This window comes from Heterocephalus glaber, unplaced genomic scaffold, assembly GCF_053883595.1.
Source record: "Heterocephalus glaber isolate CG9 unplaced genomic scaffold, H.glaber_assembly_v1.0 deba00001579, whole genome shotgun sequence".
In the NCBI taxonomy this organism is placed as follows: Eukaryota; Metazoa; Chordata; class Mammalia; order Rodentia; family Bathyergidae; genus Heterocephalus; species Heterocephalus glaber.
Genome location: NW_028258360.1, coordinates 11,161,697 through 11,179,594, shown reverse-complemented (window position 1 = coordinate 11,179,594; position 17,898 = coordinate 11,161,697). Strand labels below are relative to the sequence as shown.

Genomic DNA, 17,898 nt, shown 5'->3' with positions numbered 1-17,898 from the left:
TTTAGCAAGATCCTATGTCAAAATGAAAAATGCAAAAGTGCCTGGGATTTATCTTGGTGCAAGGCTCTAGGTTTAATCCCCAGGACTGCAAAACACAAAACAAGCAAATGGAAAGGAGAACCGTAACAGCAAAACAAAAATGTTTTCCTGTCTTTCCCCTCAACTTTCATGCTAACTGCCCAGGACTTCCTGTGGGATAAAGAAGGGGCAGAACCCAGCTGTTGCCCTAACCCCACCCTGGCACCCGTCCCTCCCCACTGGGCCCACTGCCCCTCGGCTCCTGTTTTCTAGAACAACGGCTTCCATGCTGTTAGGCGCTCCAGAGAGGGTGATAAACACATGGGCCTTTCACCTCTCCTGGCTTCTCCCCTGTGCCTAATCTGCTAATGCCTTCCCTTCAGATCCATCCATTTGTTAGGAGGTATTTTTATTCTTTGTAATTGAAAACATGCTCTTTGCATTATAGTCTGTATTTCGAGAGAGGATATTGACTTTGTTAATTTTGGCGTAACTTTTCTTTCCTTTTAAAAAGATGACGCGAGTGATTGCCTCGTCTGCAGTTTCGCCTCCTTTCCAATTTAAGGCGTTTCTCTTCTCCACGCCTTCCTCTGCACCGCCAGCCTGGCCACAGTAACCTCCGATACATGCGTGGGACGCTGCTGAGGACGGTGGGCACAGGGACATGGCATGTGGGCCCTGCCCCTCACTAGGGCACGTGGTCTGGCCCGGGCAGCGTGCAGGTGACGGGGCAGGGGGTCCCGGAGCGGCGAAGGTCTCGTCTGGTGCACTGGTGACTAGAGCTGCCGAGGAGTTATGAGGAATGTATAGTTTGCATACCAAAAAATTTTTATTAATGTAGTTTTAAGGCCAACTTAACTAGTTTTATTCAAAGTAAGTCTATATTAAATTACAATATTAATCTCTAGACACAAGGAACTTAAAATGTAAGAAATAGAAATCTATTTGGTCTTTCATAGACCACATATCGTAGAACTCATAAATGAAAATTTACAAATATAGAAAGGATGATACGTAAAGAGTAAGGATTTTCATATGGGAACCCAAAAGACAGCATATTTTGAACATGCATGTTTCAAAAAGGGAGAATTCTTTGATAATTTAGCATAAAATCAAATTATATAAACTTGGTATATTCCAGAAAATATTGCTTTTAACACTTATATCATGATCAAAATTCCTTTGGTAGCTTTTCATCAAAATGAAACATGCTGTTTTGCAAAATATAAAGTACTTTCAAATGTCACCACGAGAGTATCTTTGTCATCGCCACCGTCCTAACATCACCACTGAACTTGTTTCCTGTCCAACCTCCCCGGGCAGGGCACAGGGCACAGGGCACAGGGCACAACCCTCCGGTGCTGACGCAGTAACCTGCGGGCGCCGTCAGGTGCCGAGGCCGTGCGCCTCCTGCAGAAACCCCACTCTGGGCAGCACAGGCAGAGAGCAAGAACAGTGCCTGCGCAGGACTGGGAAACCAAACCAGACTTTATTGTGGCAATCACACAAATACCGCAGTTAAAATCAAACAGCAGTGACCCCGGGCCAGAACAGGGGCTGCCAGCCTCAGTCTCAGCACGGAAGCCGGACACACGGATGTGGCCCCGTCCACAGACACGCACAGGAGGCTCGGCTGGGTGGGCGGAGCGCGCTGTGTGCGGCAGGCGACGGCTCTGAGGAGTACATCGGGGACAGGTCCTCTTGGCACACGGGGTTCACCTAGAAACTTGATTACAGAACACCGGTCACCAAGGGCCAAACTCGGAGGAACGCGGACACAAAGAGGCCGGGGCGCAGGATGTGCAATCGTGGCCAGCGTGGACGCCAGCTTCTTCCCACGTCCGCCAGCGAGGGCTCGGCTTGCGCCTGTCTCCGAACGCAGCACCGAGGCTCTTCCCGTCGAGCCCGCGCGCGCCATCTCACACCACGGACCAGACCGGGATGGACTCTGCTAACCGACGTCTTCGCGTCCAGCCTCGAAGGTGTTTTGCACAGAGCAACAGAAACAATGCAAATGCCTAAAAGAACTAGAGGGAGAACTGGAGGGGAAAGATACACGTGGCATCCGAAAATCCTCAAGCGTGGGAAGGGTGACCCAAGAATCACGTCCTTGCCGTCCAGTCCGAGTGCCCGCTGGTGCCGCAATGGGCCTGGTGGCTCGGTGGCCCTGCTGTGCCAGCCGCCGGTGCTCGTGTCTGCTTCCCAGAGACAGCAGGCGCGGCCCTCACGCCACGTAGTGGTACTGATTGGGGCTGTCCTTGTCGCGCTCCATGTAGTCCCTGTCTATGAGGGACTCTATCCTCTTCTTCAAGTCGCCAGGCTAGAAGAGACCAAACTCGTTACAGGCACAGTGAACACAGGGGCAGTGTCGTCACCCAGGAAGCGCGTCACGGTGGGAGCAGACATCACACGCCTCACTCTACCCCGATCTGCACATGGACACGGACGGTGCCAGAGTGAACAGAAGGCTGCTGAGGACAAGGCCGCACGGCCCCGGCCCAGTGCCCCACAGTGCTTCCTATCTGTGCCTGGCTCTTCTCTTGCAGGGCACACGCCAGGCAGATCCTGCCAGGGATGTGTTTTCCTCTGTGTGGAAGGGAAATCTGTTGCTTTCCTCAGATAGGTCGCTTTATCGCCACATGCTCAGCACACACGCTGCATGTGTTCACTTGGTGTAACCACGGATTTCACGTGCTCCTCTGCAGTAGCAGATGACAATCCTGCCACAGCCTCAGGGTGGCTCAGGCCAGGAAGGGCCTCCACCTGGCTCTGCTGCTCAGTCTTCCGGACAACAAACTCTTCTGTTCAGTCACAGGCCCTACACTCCAGGAGACACGGCTGGAAACCTGGTTACCCAGAGCGGACGTAAGGCACTGGCCAGCTGTCCCCCACTTCCACTCCACCGCAGGGTCTTCGTGTGCAAAGGGAATCCCCTGGCCCTGGCTTGGGCACATGCACTGTGTTCCACGGGGGTACACCTGTCACCCTGGAGGGCTCTCAACTGCTATCCAGTCCATCTCGACTGGGCGCCCACACCAGGGACGTCTCCCTAAGCAGCACAGGGGCGGGGCTGGGCCGGCTGCGGGGGGCTCCATGGTGCACCCCAGGAGGCACTGTGCAGTGCCCTCCCGGATCACCCCGCATGCACAGAAGAGCAATGCTGATGCTGAACAGAGTTCAGGGCCACCTGAGGCAGACTCTAGTATGCAGCGGCGGTGGCAGAATACTGCCCAGCCAGAGAGTGCTACGTGAACAGTCATCACTGCCCCTGTGAGATCTGCGGAGTCACCTTAACTGGTGGCAGAGGCCCGGGAAGGCAGGGACAGCTCAGTACCTCCCTCTGTGGCCTCTCCCACCCCGCACTACAGTGTATCATGCAGCAGGACATTTACCTTCACTGGAAACTTGAGCTGATTGTACAGTTCAGAGACCAGGAGGTTATGACCCAGTGTCTTCCTCATCTTCATTATCCTGACTATAGCAGCATCAATCTGGTATTGCCTATCCTGGAACACTCGCTCTGTAGTGCTAACTTGTTCTTCAACCTGCACGTAACAGAAACAAGTGTGAAGAGGTATTTTCAGTAGGATTTTTTCATGTTCTTGAGTTTGATGAGAGACTCAAGTCTTTTGCGTTGTTTTTTAGAGACAGGGTATTGCTATGTATCCCAGGCTGGCTTTGAACTCACTATGTAGTCCAGGCTGGGCCTAGACTCGTGATGGTCCTCCTGCCTCAGCCTCCCAAGTGCTGGGATTACAGGCGTGCACCACCATGCCCAGCGAGACTCAGTCTTGAAGTAAACAAGCTAGACAGAGAATCCCGTTTTGCTCATTCTTCTTTGTTCTAGGAAAGCTTAGCTTCTGTGAATGGCAAACTCTAAAACCAAACTTTTAAAACTAGTTTTAAGTTTTATCTTCCTTATAGGAAATCTGCAAGAATGCTGGTCAGATATCAGAATATTAAATCCAGCAGCAAGTCAGCATCAGGGCTTGTTCCAGAAATGAGAGCGCTGCCCACCGTGAGGGCCCCAGGGAGGGGCTGCTGCAGGCTGCACGGCCTCTGGTTCTTCATTTAAAACTGGCCTTGCGTATATGGAATCCTTTTAAAAATAAGAGCCTGAATGTCACGAGCAGTTATCAGAAACACAGTGACGGAGGCGGCTGAGGAGGCCACGGGAGGCCAGGTGCCTGTGGCAAGGGTGTCAGGCTCATGCCACATGGCCAGCAGGGCACATCACCCTGAAGGGGCACCCCACCCTGGGGCCGCACGAGGAGGAGGAGAGCCTAGCTGCACGGCGCTTTCTTAGAATTGTTTCCAAGTTCCTGCTCTGCCAGGGGACAGACTGAAGCCAACACTGGAAAGAGCAGGCAAAACGTCATCACGTGCAGATGAGCTACAGAAGTGAAGAAAATCAACGGAAGGACCAGGACCGCTGAGGAGCACTGTGTACAGCAGCTGGAAATAAACACCCAAAGGTGAAGAGCAGCAGCAGCTCCTGTGCAAGTGTGCAGTGACGGCTGGTCACAGGCACACGAGAAAGGCCTTGTGTGTCCGCGCTGCACCTCCGCCTGCTCAACACTATGGCGGCTGCCACGCGCGCCCCAGGCCAGCCAGAGAAACAAGCTCTGCTGCACCAGGGCGTCCTCGGCCTCCCGGCCTCAGCTCGCCCCGCTGCCAGAGAGGCCAGCGCCGAGGCCGGCTGCCTCCACGCTCAGGCTTTCCTGCATCTCTGCCACCCAGCAGGTCTCAGGGACAGCCCGTCCACGCGTGCTGGGCACGCCTGCAGCTCCCAGAAGCGGGGCTGCTGTGCACTGCCGGGCTTCATGGGGCAGCCAGAGGCGTGTTCGGCAGGCGTTGTTAAGACAGGTGAACACTCGCAACATCTAGTGAGGTGGACAGCAGCAACCCGCTGACTGTTTCCCAGCTGACACGGAAACAACCCTGTCACTCTCCAGAGCGGGGGCATCCCGGCCTGGGTGTGGGGGACAAGCCTGCAGCCCTGAGCTGCACCCCGGTCGAGATCACCTTCCTGTCAGGGTGCAGAGGGTGAGTGAGCGTCTCTGGGCGCTGCCTGGTGACATCACTCTTAGTCTTCCTGCTATTGCCAGCAGCTCCTCCACATGAGCTATCGAACGTGGCCTCCCAGGGGCCTGCAGGCATGGGCCTGGGGCACGGTGCTGCATCAGAAGGTCTGCTCCCTGTTCCTCAAGCCACCGCCTGTCACAGTGACAGACCCTGCGCTGTCCTCCCAGGACCTGGCCCGGAGGCCTAGCACTGCCAGGTTGTGGGGCAGCATGAGGCCAGGCTCAGGGCTGCTGTGCTCCAGCTTGGCATGGAACGTGTGGACCCAGTGCACGCTGGTCTGGCTGCCTGACTATGAGCGGACTTTCCCGGTGTTCACTGCACTGAGAATACCGGTGGTAAGAGCGAGTACTCTCATCAGTGTTAGGTGTTCCAATTACATTTAGGAACGTGCTTTGGAACTAACAGTCAAGAAAGCACTACCGCGGACGTGGAAGGAGAAAGCGTGTACGTACGGTTTCTTTCATCTGAATCTGGTTGATCTTTATCCGGAATAACTTGTGCTTGAAATCGCCGTTGAAGATGAACTTGTCCCCATCTTCCACCTCCTTCCCTTTTGGGCTCTTAATCAGGACCCGTGCTTTCCCGCAGGCCAGCGACTGCAGCGTCCGTCTCAGCTCACTGTCCTCTGCGGAGGAAGAAACGTGGGTGCAGACCTCCCCTGCCACCTGTCCCCAGGGCTGGAGCCTGGGGACTGAAGCCGGGCCTCACACGCGCCGTGGAGCAGGCGCTGGGCCTGAGCCACACCCAGTCCGCGCCCGCCTGCCTACCTATCCCTGTGGCCATTCTGATATCCTCGAAGCTGAAGCCGTCCCCCTCGTTGAACATAAGCAGCACCAGCGTCTGGAAGAGGGACACCTGGAACTCCTTCTTCCCCTGCAAGACAGTGGCCGTCATGCGGAGCTGTGCTCAGACGCTCTTGGGGGTTCTAACAGACCATGCTGCCCATCAAACTTCTTGCGAGGGACTGAGAACTCACCAACAGTCACCAGTAAGAAGAAATTACGCTACTGATTATAGAATAATAAATCGTTATTAGGTATTACACTTAAAAATTCTAAGACAGGGTCTCACTGTATAGCTCAGGCTGGCACTGAACTCACACCTTGCTAAAAATTCTTCTCTTGAAATGTTTCTTAAAGTAGTAAAGTTCAGTTGAGCATGGCAGTGCACACCCATAATCCCTGCTACTCAGGAGGCCGAAGTGGGAAGATTTCAAGTTCAAGCCTAGCCTGGGCAATTTAGCAACGCCTGTCTCAAAACAGAAGTTTAAAACATGGGCTGGGCACGGGGGAGCTGAGTGTTAGAAGGCTTGCATAACGTGTGTGAGGCCGTGGACTCAGTCCCCATACCCCAAAACCAGAAAAGAAATCCTCTCCCAGCCCGCTGCACCTGGAGTGCATGGCCATGAGCCAGAGCCAGCTGTGCTCGTGGGCACGATGTGGCTCTTCTGCGGCCAGACGACCCTGCTCACCAACTTTCACCTCTACTGCAGGGGCCTCCCCATAACAGTGGGGACCCAGGGACAGGCAGGGGCAGCACAGGCCAAAGCCCCCAACAGCCGGCATGGTGGCACTCGCCTGTAATTCCAGCACTCGGGAGGCTAAGGCAGGAGGACTGGAAGTTCAAGCCCTGCCTGGGCAACTTAAGTGACTTAGCAGAAGCATCTCAAAAATGTCTAAAAAGCCGGGGTGGGGGCCTGGGGCTGTAGTCAGTGCAAAGGTCTGGGGTCAGTCCTGGCCACTGGGAAAGAAACCAAAGCAGCAGTAACACAAGCACGTGGATCAGCACCAGCAGCCGGTCCTGGACAGCCCACACCTGCTCTGTCCTGTGGAGATGAAGAGGGCGGGCAGCAAGGAGAGGTCGCCCAACGATGCCACTTCCCCAACTCTCCAGGAGCACACAGGCGGCCCCTGCGTAGGAGCCTGTGCAGTGCCACAGACCGCGTGCGATGCGCCTCACAGCGGCTGTGCCGCTATACACACGTGGATGCTCTCTGCAGAGTTCCCGGAAGTCAAGATCCTGCTGTGCGCAGCTGGATGACCCGCTGCTTTCACCATCAGGATGTGGCACGCCCTTGACAGCTCTGCAGCCCACAGTCCCATCATGCATCAACCTGGGAAAACGTCTGAGCGAGAAGAACTTCCAGCTCTAGCTGGAGTCCTGACTGGAAAGACTGAAACCATGAACAGCCTCCCCAGAGCACTGGCACACGTCGCAACTTGCCCACTGGCTTGACACCTTTGTGTGTGCATGTCGGGCGGCAGTGGGGATTAAACCCAGGGCCTTCACTCTGTACTATGACCCAGCCCTTATACATTTTTTTTGGTACCACGGATGGAACTCAGGTCCTTGAGCTTGCGAGGCAGGCATCGGAACCCCTGAGCTAAATCCCCGGCCCCCCTTTTTACATTTTTGAGACAGGAGCTCGCTAAGGTGCCCAGGCTGGGCTGGAATTTGCGATCCTCCTGCCTCAGCCTCCTGAGTGCTGGGGTCACAGGCCTGCACCCCCACGCCTGGCACCTGAAGCCAAAGGAAGATAAAACAGCTAAGTACAAGGGAGGAGACTGAGGGCAAATCTCTATGGCTGCCAGCCTCGCGTTCGCAGCCCCCAGCAGTGGCAGAGTCTGCTTCTGCTCAGGTTCAGCCTGCACCAGTCCCTGGGTCCGCGTCCCCGGCTGTGCTTTACTCGGCAAGCCCTCGGTTAGCAGAGAGCTGTGTGCATGTTTAGGGAAAGGAGTTTCAGTTTTGCTTTCCTGAGCTGCCTCTTCACAGCCTCTGTTCTTTGATCAATTAGACAAAAGACTGATGGAATTTTGTCGTTTGACTTGTTGATTTTTGTAGACTGGAATACTAACCTTTGAACTGTTCCTCATTTTATTAACCTAGAAAAGCTAGCGGTTGAATTTTCCTTCTTTCCTACCAAAGCTCAACGACAATTTAAAAACTGTTACCATCCTTGATGGGGGAGAATAAGCAGTACCTCCTTAAATTCTGCCTTCAGGACGGCGTGGCCTAGCGTTGTCTGCCACTGGAGCTTCCGGCCGCTGTGCTTCCCCAGGTAGAAGGTCTTGAACACCTCCTGCAGCCTGACCATCTGTGGACCCGAGCGTGGGACACCATCAGCACATGGAGCAGAGCGTGCTCCGTGCCTCGGATTCTTACAGCTGAATGAAACCTGAGCTCCTGTGTTCTGATGACTTTCCTGGCTTCTCCCACCTGTGGAAACTGCCCCACCCGCGGCCCTCGGGGCTTCCTGCCACAGAGGCCACACGGGGTCCACAGCTGGGCCACACCTGAGAGGCTCACCTTCCCCTCCCTGACTCCTAAGGGTGCTGGGGACCCTCCCTCACCCATGCAGCAGGTGACAGCCAGGACCCGGCCCTGCACTGGGGGGGAGCTGCCGCCACTGACACCCGATGAACTGTGATGGGTGGCGGCCGCCGGGCAGCCTTCTGGCCAAGGTCTGTCGGAAAGCCAGGGTGCCTCCGGTGAGTTCCGACGGCCCTGGCCGGGTGCAGCCCCTTGACCTTGGTCCTGCAGGCCTCTAAAACTGCAGGAAATCAAGGGCTTTTCTCTATGAACACCCAAACCCAAGCTCAGGCAGTTTGCTAGGAACAGAAAACGGACTAAAGTACCATCAGGAAAGTGACACACAACGGAGTCCGACTCACAGTAAAGAAGAATGAAATCGTGTCATCTACAAGATAATGCATGACATGTGAGAGATGCAGATGAAAACAACCCTGAGATTCCACCTCACCCCAGAAAGAATGGCTGCTATCAAGAAATCAACCAATAACAAATGCTGGCGGGGGTGTGGGGAGAAAGGAACCCTTCTCCACTGCTGGTGGGAGTACAGACTGGTGCAACCACTGTGGAAATCAGTATGGAGATACCTCCAAGAACTAGGGCTGGGGGTCCCATTTGACCCAGCTATTCCCCTGCTGGGGATCTTCCCCAAAGAATTAAAGAATCATTCCACAGTAATATATGTGTACCCATGTTCATAGCAGCATAGTTTGTAATAGCTAAAGCTTGGAAACAGCCCAAGTGCCCATCGACTGGAGACTGGATAAAGAAGATGTGGGTTTTTACCTCTTTTTTTTTGGTACCGGGGATCAAACTCAGGTCGTTGTGCTTGCACAGCAGGCGGCAAAACCACTGAGCTAAATCCCCAGCCCAAGATGTGTTTTTTTAATAAAATGGAGTACTCAGCCATAAAGAACGAGAAATTAGACATTTAAAGCTAAATGGATGCATATTGAGGCGATACTCTTAAGCGAAATAAATAGGACACAATGTGTAAACACCGAATAGTTTCTCTGGTGTGAGAAACTGAAAGTGTAAATAAGGATTAAAAGGTATAATAGATAATGAGAAATAGGAAGAAAAGGGGCAAAGGGGAAGGGGAAGTGGGAGACAGAGGGGAAAAGAAGGGAAAGGAATAAATATGAGAAAAGGAAAAAATGCAAGCAAAGTTTTTATAAATAGGGAGGGGTGGAGTGGGTGAAGGGAGGGCAGGGGAAGGGGGAAAAATAAGAACCAAGATACATCATGTACAGGTACAAAGTCCCAGTGATGAATGTCATCATATTGTACACCTAAAATGTACCAATAAACTTTAAAAAAAAAAAGAAAGAAGATGACCATAACTGCAAGAGAAATAAGTCAGACACAGGAAGAAAGTATCCCATGGTCCCTCGTATATGATAACCCTATGACACGAAATTAAAAAGTTAAGAGATAGTAGGAAACAATGAGGCAGGCTAGAGATGGGAAAAGGGACTGAAAATGGTCAAGATACATTACAAACGCGTGCCAATTCCCCAAAACAAATGCAACTATTACGTACTGCAAACACACGCTAAAGACAATGCAGAGCAAATACCTGTAAAATTGCATATCTGATATGGTCAAGCGTTCAGAATAATAAAGAGCTCTCACGACTGAACAACAACTGAAGTAGAAGTTGGGCAGAGGACTCCAGCAGACATTTCTCCCAAGAAGACACACAAATGGCCAACAAGAACAGAGACCCAGCGTCATCTGTCGTCATGGAAACTCGAGCTGAGCCAACGTGAGACATCACTGCACACGCTTGGAGCCGACCACACAAGAGACAATGGGCGCTGGAAGAGGTGGGGACCAGGGAGCTGACGGGAAGAGAAGGGTGCAGCGACCCTGGGGTCGGTCACGGTCACGAAGGAGGCATGAAGCTATCGCCACCCGGCAATTCCACTCCTAGGTCCATCCCCAGAGGTGAGCACAGGTGTTCAAATACCTGCGCGCACCCATCCCACCCGTGGGGTGCTGTTACGGCTGGGCCCAGATGCCCCAAACCTCGTGCAGCCACAGGCCAGGCTTTCGGAGGTGGCTGGACCTGGGGTTCGTGCTGCTGGGGCTGACCCATGATAGGATGCGAGGATCAAAGTGGAAGATACAAGGGATTCAAAGAGCCATGCCTGCAGCTGTCACTCGTCGCTTGCTTGCTTCTGTGTCTTCTGGCTGCCGTGGACGGCTTCTCCTCTGAGAGGCCCCACTGCCAGGCCACCCCGCCTTGGAGCCAACCACGATGGACTGAAACCTCTACGAACCATAAGCCAAATTCACCTTTCCTCCTTTACTTGCGGGTATTGGGTATTTTGTCTCAGCAATGAGAAAAGTAACCAAGACAGGTGCACTGTCATAATAACCCAAGGCTTCTCACTCATTAACAAAGTGCAGTCTATGTAGACAATGCCAGAAAAGCATGTGGCACCGACACACACTGCAGCACAGACAGCGAGGAAACAGACCCGAGGCCACACCCTGTGACCTCACCACGAGAATGTCCAGTGTAGGCGAATCTAGACAGGAGGCAGGGCTGTGGCCACAGGGCCTGGGAGGGGACCAAAGCGACACTGAGCGGGGACAGGTAACAGGATTAATTCCGCGTCTAAGACGGGAAACCACATGTTAAGGTGTATTTTACCACAATTTAAAAATACAGTATAGTATAGCCCCAACATCTTTTGCTGGAAAACCAAGTGAAGGACAATGAGGATGTGTCATGACGGAAGCCAGACTGGGGACAGTGGGAGCACCAGCCAGTGAATAATGCAAGAACCCAGGAGTCATGGTGACGAGACAGAAAGACAGGTGAGAAAATGAACAGGGTCGAGCAAAGGCTCTTCCTCAGAGCAGAATTGGAAAACCGATCCCCTCACCCAGGGGACCCTGGGCGCAGGCGGGGACCCTCAGGTAGCTGACAGATGAGAATGAATCGTGGACACAGCCTGGGCTATCAGCCCACAAACTGCCTCCTCGCCACACGGGGAAGGACAAGCACTGAGACACAGGGAGAATCGGGCTGAGATTCTGCTTCCTGTCACCAGGAGCACCCGTGTCCCGCTGTGACCCACTGGACCTCGTCCAGGAGCCGAGCCCTCGACCTCCAAGAGGCAGAGAGTGGCACCAGCTCTGTGCCCATGAGGCATGGCTGGCACCAGAAAGTTGCTCCCGAGACATTCCCGAGGGCTGGCAGAATGGGGACAGAGGTGTCACAGTGGCAAGAGCTCCCCGATCTGACCAGGTGCTTCAGTGGGCGCGAGGGACCAGGACTCGGCCTCCCACTGCAGGGCCCCACGGCCCCCAGTCCCTAAGTAGCTGTCCCGACACTCGGCATCATCTGTAGTTCTCAGAAGCAGCCCATGCCGCGATGGCGCCCGCACTCACCTCGGGGGGCAGGTGCACCTCCATGGGCGTGTACGTGGGCCAGTAGCCCATGGTGAGGATGTTCACCGTGAGGTCGATGGGGCCCGGCGCACTCTGGTTCTGCATGTGCTGGGAGAACGGGACCCAGGACGAAATGTGCAGAGAACTTTAATTTCCAAAGTAAAGTTTCAGCAAATGCTAGCACTTGTGGTGCCCCAGACCCCTGGACATGTTCCACGTGTGTCAAACCCATGTCAACACATCAATGCTCCTGTCACCAATGTGACACATCCCAGGCCCAGGCTGCTTCCCCCAAAACTGAACCCACTCCCCCCACGTTTTCTTGGTGGTACTGGGGATGGAAACCAGGGCCTCGTGCACTCCAGGAGTGGTAGAAGTGCTCTACTACTGAGCTACACCCCAACCTTTTCTAATTTTATTTTGAGACCAGGTCTAATAAGCTGCCCAGGCTGGCCTTCAACTAGCAACCCTCCTGCCTCAGCCTCTTGAGCAGCTGGCAGTATGGGTGTGTGCCTCGGCCCTGGCTCCGCTCACCTGCTTGAAGTGAACCATGATGTCTTTGGAAAGCTCCATGTCCTTGAACATGCCCTCCAGCTTGCTGGTGAAGGCGGCCCCGCACTCTGTGACACATGAAGGTCAGGTCAGAAGGCAGGGAAGCCCTGGCTCAGGGGCAGGGCCACCCCGCGCTCACCGTGCTTCAGTTTGGACAGCATGGACTTTTCTGCATCGACCGAGGCACTTTTCCCAACAAGGAGTCTTTTCGCCAAATCTTTCTTATAAAATGCTTCAAATACATCTTTACCTGAGCAGAAGCAAAGGGGAACAAGGCAGGTGTTAGATGCTGGTGTGCTGCTGAGCAAGCCCCGGCGAGCCCTGCCAGGGTCAGGCCGGATGCTGGGCGCTCACCATGGATGAACCTGAACAGGATCATGATCTTGTCCAGGATCCGCTCCAGCTCCTCGTCGGTTGCTTCCTTGTTGCCTGCTCGTAACTTGGAGTCGACATGCTTGGCTGCAAGAGAGTGGTTCAATTAGAAGCGGGCTGGGATGTGGCTCGGGCAGAGCCCTCGCCCAGCACCGCCAAAAAACCAAAGCTGGAGAAAAAAGGTCTCTTTCATTTCTTCTGGCAACAACCAGACCCTTTCTCGAACACTTGTACAGGACAGAGGGCAGAGGCCTGGTGCACTCAGGTCCTGGGGGAACAAATGGTCCCGAGTGTAACTACATCAAGGACGCAGTATTTAAGGAAGCCGGCGTCCTGCCCTCCCTGACTGCAGATTAAACAGGAAACCGACACCAGCAGCTACACACAGTACTTGGGCTGTGATGTGACACTGCCAGGGGACTGGGGTGGCCCTGTCCGAGGCCTGGAGCCAGAGCACAGAGGCGACTTTCTCAAAGAGAAGAATTTTCTTAGGGCTCCAAGTGGTTACAACCAAACCATCGATGCAGGGACACAAGCGTTTTACTCGGGGCTTCTTGCTCCAAAGAGGGCATGAGCCCATGAGGCGGACGCTACGTGTCCCTTCATGGTGGCGCTGGAAACCTCCCTGCAACAGAGCCCAGGACTTTCCAAAGCCCTAAGTCCCAAGAGCTCAACGTTTTCTTCAGTGCAGAAATCACAGTCTATTGTGTGGTACAAAAGCCTAATCAAACTGCCTTGTGGATTTCTTGGTTGTTGCTTTTACTAGCTTTTTCCTTTTTTTTTTTTGGTGCCGGGGATCAAACTCAGGACCTTGTGCTTTCGAGGCAGGCATGGTGCCACTGAGCTAAATCCCCAGCCCTCCTCTTTCACTTGTTATTGTGGACTATTCTGAATTCACAGAAGAGAGGCCAATTGCCTAACAAACTCCAGGCACTACTGCACCCCACTGCTAACCCACACACCAATTCTGTGTCCGTTATTGTGTCTCTTTTTGCCTCTTTCCTCCTGTAAGCTAAAAAAACACTTTTGGCTGCACTGCCTGGTAAGCACAAGGTCCTGAGTTCGATCCCTGATATCAAAAAACAAAAAACAAAAAAACAAAGACTTTTGGGCTGGGGATGCAGCTCAGCAGTGCAGTGCCTGCCTGGCAAGTGCAAGGCCCCGAGTTCGATTCCCAGTACCAAAAACAATACAAAACAAAACACGTTTACTGGCCAGTAAGAGTTTATGCATCCCGAAAATCTTTTCCCTTATTGTAAACTACAGTAGTCATGCAAAGTGGTAGCTCACAACCCACTCCATCTGGGTATCTAAGTCTGTCCTACGTCGACATGGTGACTAAGGAACATCTCAGGGGCCGGGTCAGCCTCCTGTGTAGAGGGATTCGTCCTCACTGCCCTTTCTGAGGATTCTCATCCTGCCACAGTCAGGACAGGAGCCAGCACCGACCTTCACAGAAGACAGCTCCGAGCTCAGTCCGGGAGGACCAACTAGAGGCCCCCTTCCTTGTCCTGTGCTCCTCCTGCAAGGTCAAGTTCTGTGTCTACTGAATCCCCGGGGCATCTCCCCTCCTGGTGTGCAGGTGTGCATGTCCAGATGAGCTCGGTAAAGACCCTGCCCTCGCCCTCCCTGTGTAAGCATTTGGGCAAAATGCCTGCTTGGGTTTTGCCTCTATCCCCCGAGCTACTCAAGTGCGCGGGACACCGTTGCGCTACCGATCAGCTCCGCAGGCTTGTTGGGCCTCTTGTTGATGAAGGTCTCAAAGGACTCCTTCATCAGGTGGACGAAACGCTCGTTCCTCTGGAAGCACACCTCCACCACGTGGTCCACCCTGTCCTTGAACTCTAGCAGGTCCTGGACCATGTCTTTATCTTTCTCAGGGTTGATGACAATCGTCGTCCCAAAGGTCTACAAAAGCAATTAGGGCCAAGTCAGCAACAGGTTTGGGGACAGCACTCCTCTCGCAGCCTGGCACTGTGGTGGCAGCCCTGGCCTTGCTGCTTGGTGCTGCAGCACCCTCTGCACTGTGGCCACGAAAAGGTCTGTGTCCCGTCAAGGCAGGTGGTGCCCAGTGCTGAGTCCTGGGTCAGCCCCAGGCACTGCTTCTGCGAGGCAGCACACACGGACACAGGAGGGACACCCAGGAAGTTGTGCACGGCCCTGCACGGGCACCTGAGAGACGCAGAGACTGCCTAGATGAGAGGTGGTGAACCCAAGTGTGGGCCAAAGGCCGCTGGCCACAGCACAGCGGGAAGCGCTCCCTACAGAGGTACAGCTGGCAGGCGACAGACCGAGACTATGGAAGGAAGCCAGGGTGTATTGACAAGGAACAAAAGTGGCTGCTGCAAGGTCGCATGTCTCTCTCCCTGCATGGGGCCCTCACGTTGGCGTTACCTCAGAAAACTCACCTTAGGGAAACATTTACAGGTCAGGCGATCTTCGGGAAAAGGGCAGACCCTTGTCCAGTCCATGGGAACAGCTGGCTTTCACAGCAGTGCCGCTGCCACACACAGCGGTGTTCCCGCCTCAGCCCCGCACCCCCATGTCCCCAGGCAGCATGGCGGGGACACCAAGCTCGGCAGTACCTTGATGTACTCGCTCCAGTGCAGCAGCAGTGCCTGCTGCCCGCCGCGCACCCGGCTGAAGAGCTGGTACATCTGTGTGAGGTCAGGCACCCGGTTCTCGTCCAGCAGGTTGTCCAGCCCTGGGACGGTACAGAAAGAGGTCATGGCAGGTCCCTCCCTCTTCTCCCAGTGTCAGAGTGCTGTTCACCTCCTCACATCACGGAAGCCCTCTCGGCTCCCGAGGGGCAGCAGCAGAGACTGTTCACACTGACAGCTCATACTGGGACCCTCAGCACCCAAGGGACTTCCAGTTTAGTCCACCAGAAGATGCATTCCTAACACATGAACTCTCCAGTCTTTGACTGATTAACTGTACTCAAGCATAAACTGTGAGAGAGAAGTTACTCATAGTCCATTAAATATTCAGACATGTATAACATGGATTTTAAAGTTTTGATTGTTTCAGGTAAATTTTACAAGGACTTCCTAACCACAAGCAGAAAAGCTTGGCTGGTGGCTTTTTAAACGGTTCTCTGGTAATTCATGTGGCACCTAAGCAGAGCAGAACACTGTGAGCTCAGCCGGTTCAGCTCCTGTTCTCCCGGCAGGTGGGGAAGGAGCAGAGACCTGGGCCTGTGATCGTGAGCCTTGAGCTGGAGCTCTAACCGCCTGTCATTTCTCTGGATTACTTTGGGTCTACTGTGCAAATGAATTTTTCATTTTTGTGTAGCACTGGAGATAGGAACCTATGGTAGCTCCATCACTGACCTGCATCCCCAGTTGTTTCCATTTTTTATTTTCAGACATGGTCTGGCTAAGTTGCCCAGGCTGGGCCCAAATTTGTGATCCTCCTACCTCAGCCACCTGAGCAGCTGAGATTACAGGCGTGTACCACCAGGCCTGGCAATAAACCTGTTAAAACTTACCTTTCTTAAACCCTAAGTAATGTTTTTGACGGATTTAAAAATATATACCTTTTATACTTTTAAGTATGCTTCTAATAAAATTCAGAGCAAGCTTTTTACAAATATAACTTTTCTTGTAATAATTTTACTCATCAAAATATATGTTGAAACAATTTATGCAAATTTCTAATAAAGTGTTTTTTTTTTTTATACTGGGGATTGAACTCTGGACCTTGCGCTTTCGAGGCAGGCAGTGGAACCACTGAGCTACATCCCTGGCCCTATTTAAGTCTTTTTATTTTCTTTGTTGGATGACTGTTGTTCAAAAAACCTACCTGACACAAATTCTGAACGCATGTGTTTTTAGGTGGACAGTAAAGTAAGCTCTCGTTATGCAAAAATGTACCAGCTCCGCAGGCTTTGAGGGGCAAAGAGATTCAAACCCTGGCTCTCAGCTCACGAGCAGGCACTGGTACCAAGCTGTTTTGAGTCCAGTTTTCCTGTTTGTAAGCTGGGGACCAAGCGCTCACAGGGCTGGTCCCGAAGGAAGCTCCACTGCAATGCTCCCTCTCTTCCTGCCACCTGGCCGGCCCTGGCTGTCAAGAGCACGAGCGCCTGTGCAGGAGGCAGGGACACAACGCGGGCCACCCCACCATGGGCCTTTCTGGTCTGACAGTGGGGCAAGCTGCTCAAGTCATCTACAGTCCTTCGGGTGGCGACCCTGAGCCCTCGGTTACAGAAGGCGACATCAGGGATGCAAGTCGGGGGCTGGCCTGTGCTCACTGCTCCCGAGGGCGAAGCTGCTGCGGAGCCGAGTGAAGCCCCCACAGTGCAGGCAAAGCCAGTGCCTCACCTGACTCCTGAACACTGCAAGCCACCACTGCCACTATGTGCTGCTCTGGCACGGAGGCTGGGGAGCCTGCGACTGCATGTCTCACTCTGCGGGAACCCGGGAAAGGACAGGCGCCCGGCTCAGGTCCCTCACCTGGCGTTCACCCCTGTGGAGCCTGGGGCTCATCGCCAGGTCAAGTGGGCGGGAAAATGGGACAGGCCGAGATCGGTGCCACGGCAGGGTCCACACTCCCAGCACACTGGAGCAGGAGGACCGAGCAGCCAGGGCGTCCGCTGGGGTTTCGGCAGGAAGTGCTCTCTGGCGCCTTCCTCACCTCCCTTAGCTCCTCATTTCCTGTCAGGGGCTACAGTGCCCACTGGAGAAGATTCTCAGTGATTCTCTCAGGACAGCACCGAGTGTGGCCTTATTCTCCTAATGAGGTCAGGGTTGGCATCCAGTTTAATTCACAGCTCAGGGAAACCCACCTTTCTGTAGAATTGCAGTCAAATGTTCTCCTAATAGCTGTTTCTCCACACAAGCAATCAGTGGTTTCCTACAAAGGCAAGAGAGGATAAGCATCAGAAGCAGTGGCAGGGAGAGGCTGGGGCTGCCGGAAGAGGGCAGGTTGGGGCCAGGATGGACAGCCCCGCGGGCGCAGGCAGAGGGCGGAGCACACTCTCCCTCCCACCGCTGATCCTCAGGCCTCACTACTGCACTTCCTGAGCCACACTGACATCTCCGAAGGTGGATCAGGTCCCTGGAAGTGGGCACCGTGGGGGAAGGAGCACCAAGGATATGCACGGTTTGCCCGTAGCTTCCTGGCCTCTCTCCCCGGCCTCTGTGTCTCCTCCTTCCT

General features: G+C 53.8%; 1 protein-coding gene across 2 annotated transcripts in view; it reads right to left on the bottom strand.

Annotated features, from left to right (window-relative positions):
* Positions 1-1,488: 1,488 nt before the first annotated feature.
* The window catches only part of Cul4a (cullin 4A), a 35,138-nt gene continuing 18,728 nt past the window's right edge, over positions 1,489-17,898 (bottom strand). For both annotated transcript variants that reach the window (XM_004858504.4, XM_004858505.4), the window contains exons 9-20: positions 17,528-17,595; positions 15,327-15,445; positions 14,457-14,649; positions 12,724-12,828; positions 12,509-12,619; positions 12,352-12,437; positions 11,818-11,925; positions 8,084-8,197; positions 5,871-5,976; positions 5,556-5,728; positions 3,411-3,563; positions 1,489-2,338 (exon numbers count right to left, since the gene is read on the bottom strand). In XM_004858504.4, the coding sequence (XP_004858561.1) occupies positions 2,243-2,338; positions 3,411-3,563; positions 5,556-5,728; positions 5,871-5,976; positions 8,084-8,197; positions 11,818-11,925; positions 12,352-12,437; positions 12,509-12,619; positions 12,724-12,828; positions 14,457-14,649; positions 15,327-15,445; positions 17,528-17,595 (1,432 nt within the window). In that variant the 3' untranslated portion in view covers positions 1,489-2,242. The remainder of the gene's footprint in view (positions 2,339-3,410; positions 3,564-5,555; positions 5,729-5,870; positions 5,977-8,083; positions 8,198-11,817; positions 11,926-12,351; positions 12,438-12,508; positions 12,620-12,723; positions 12,829-14,456; positions 14,650-15,326; positions 15,446-17,527; positions 17,596-17,898) is intronic.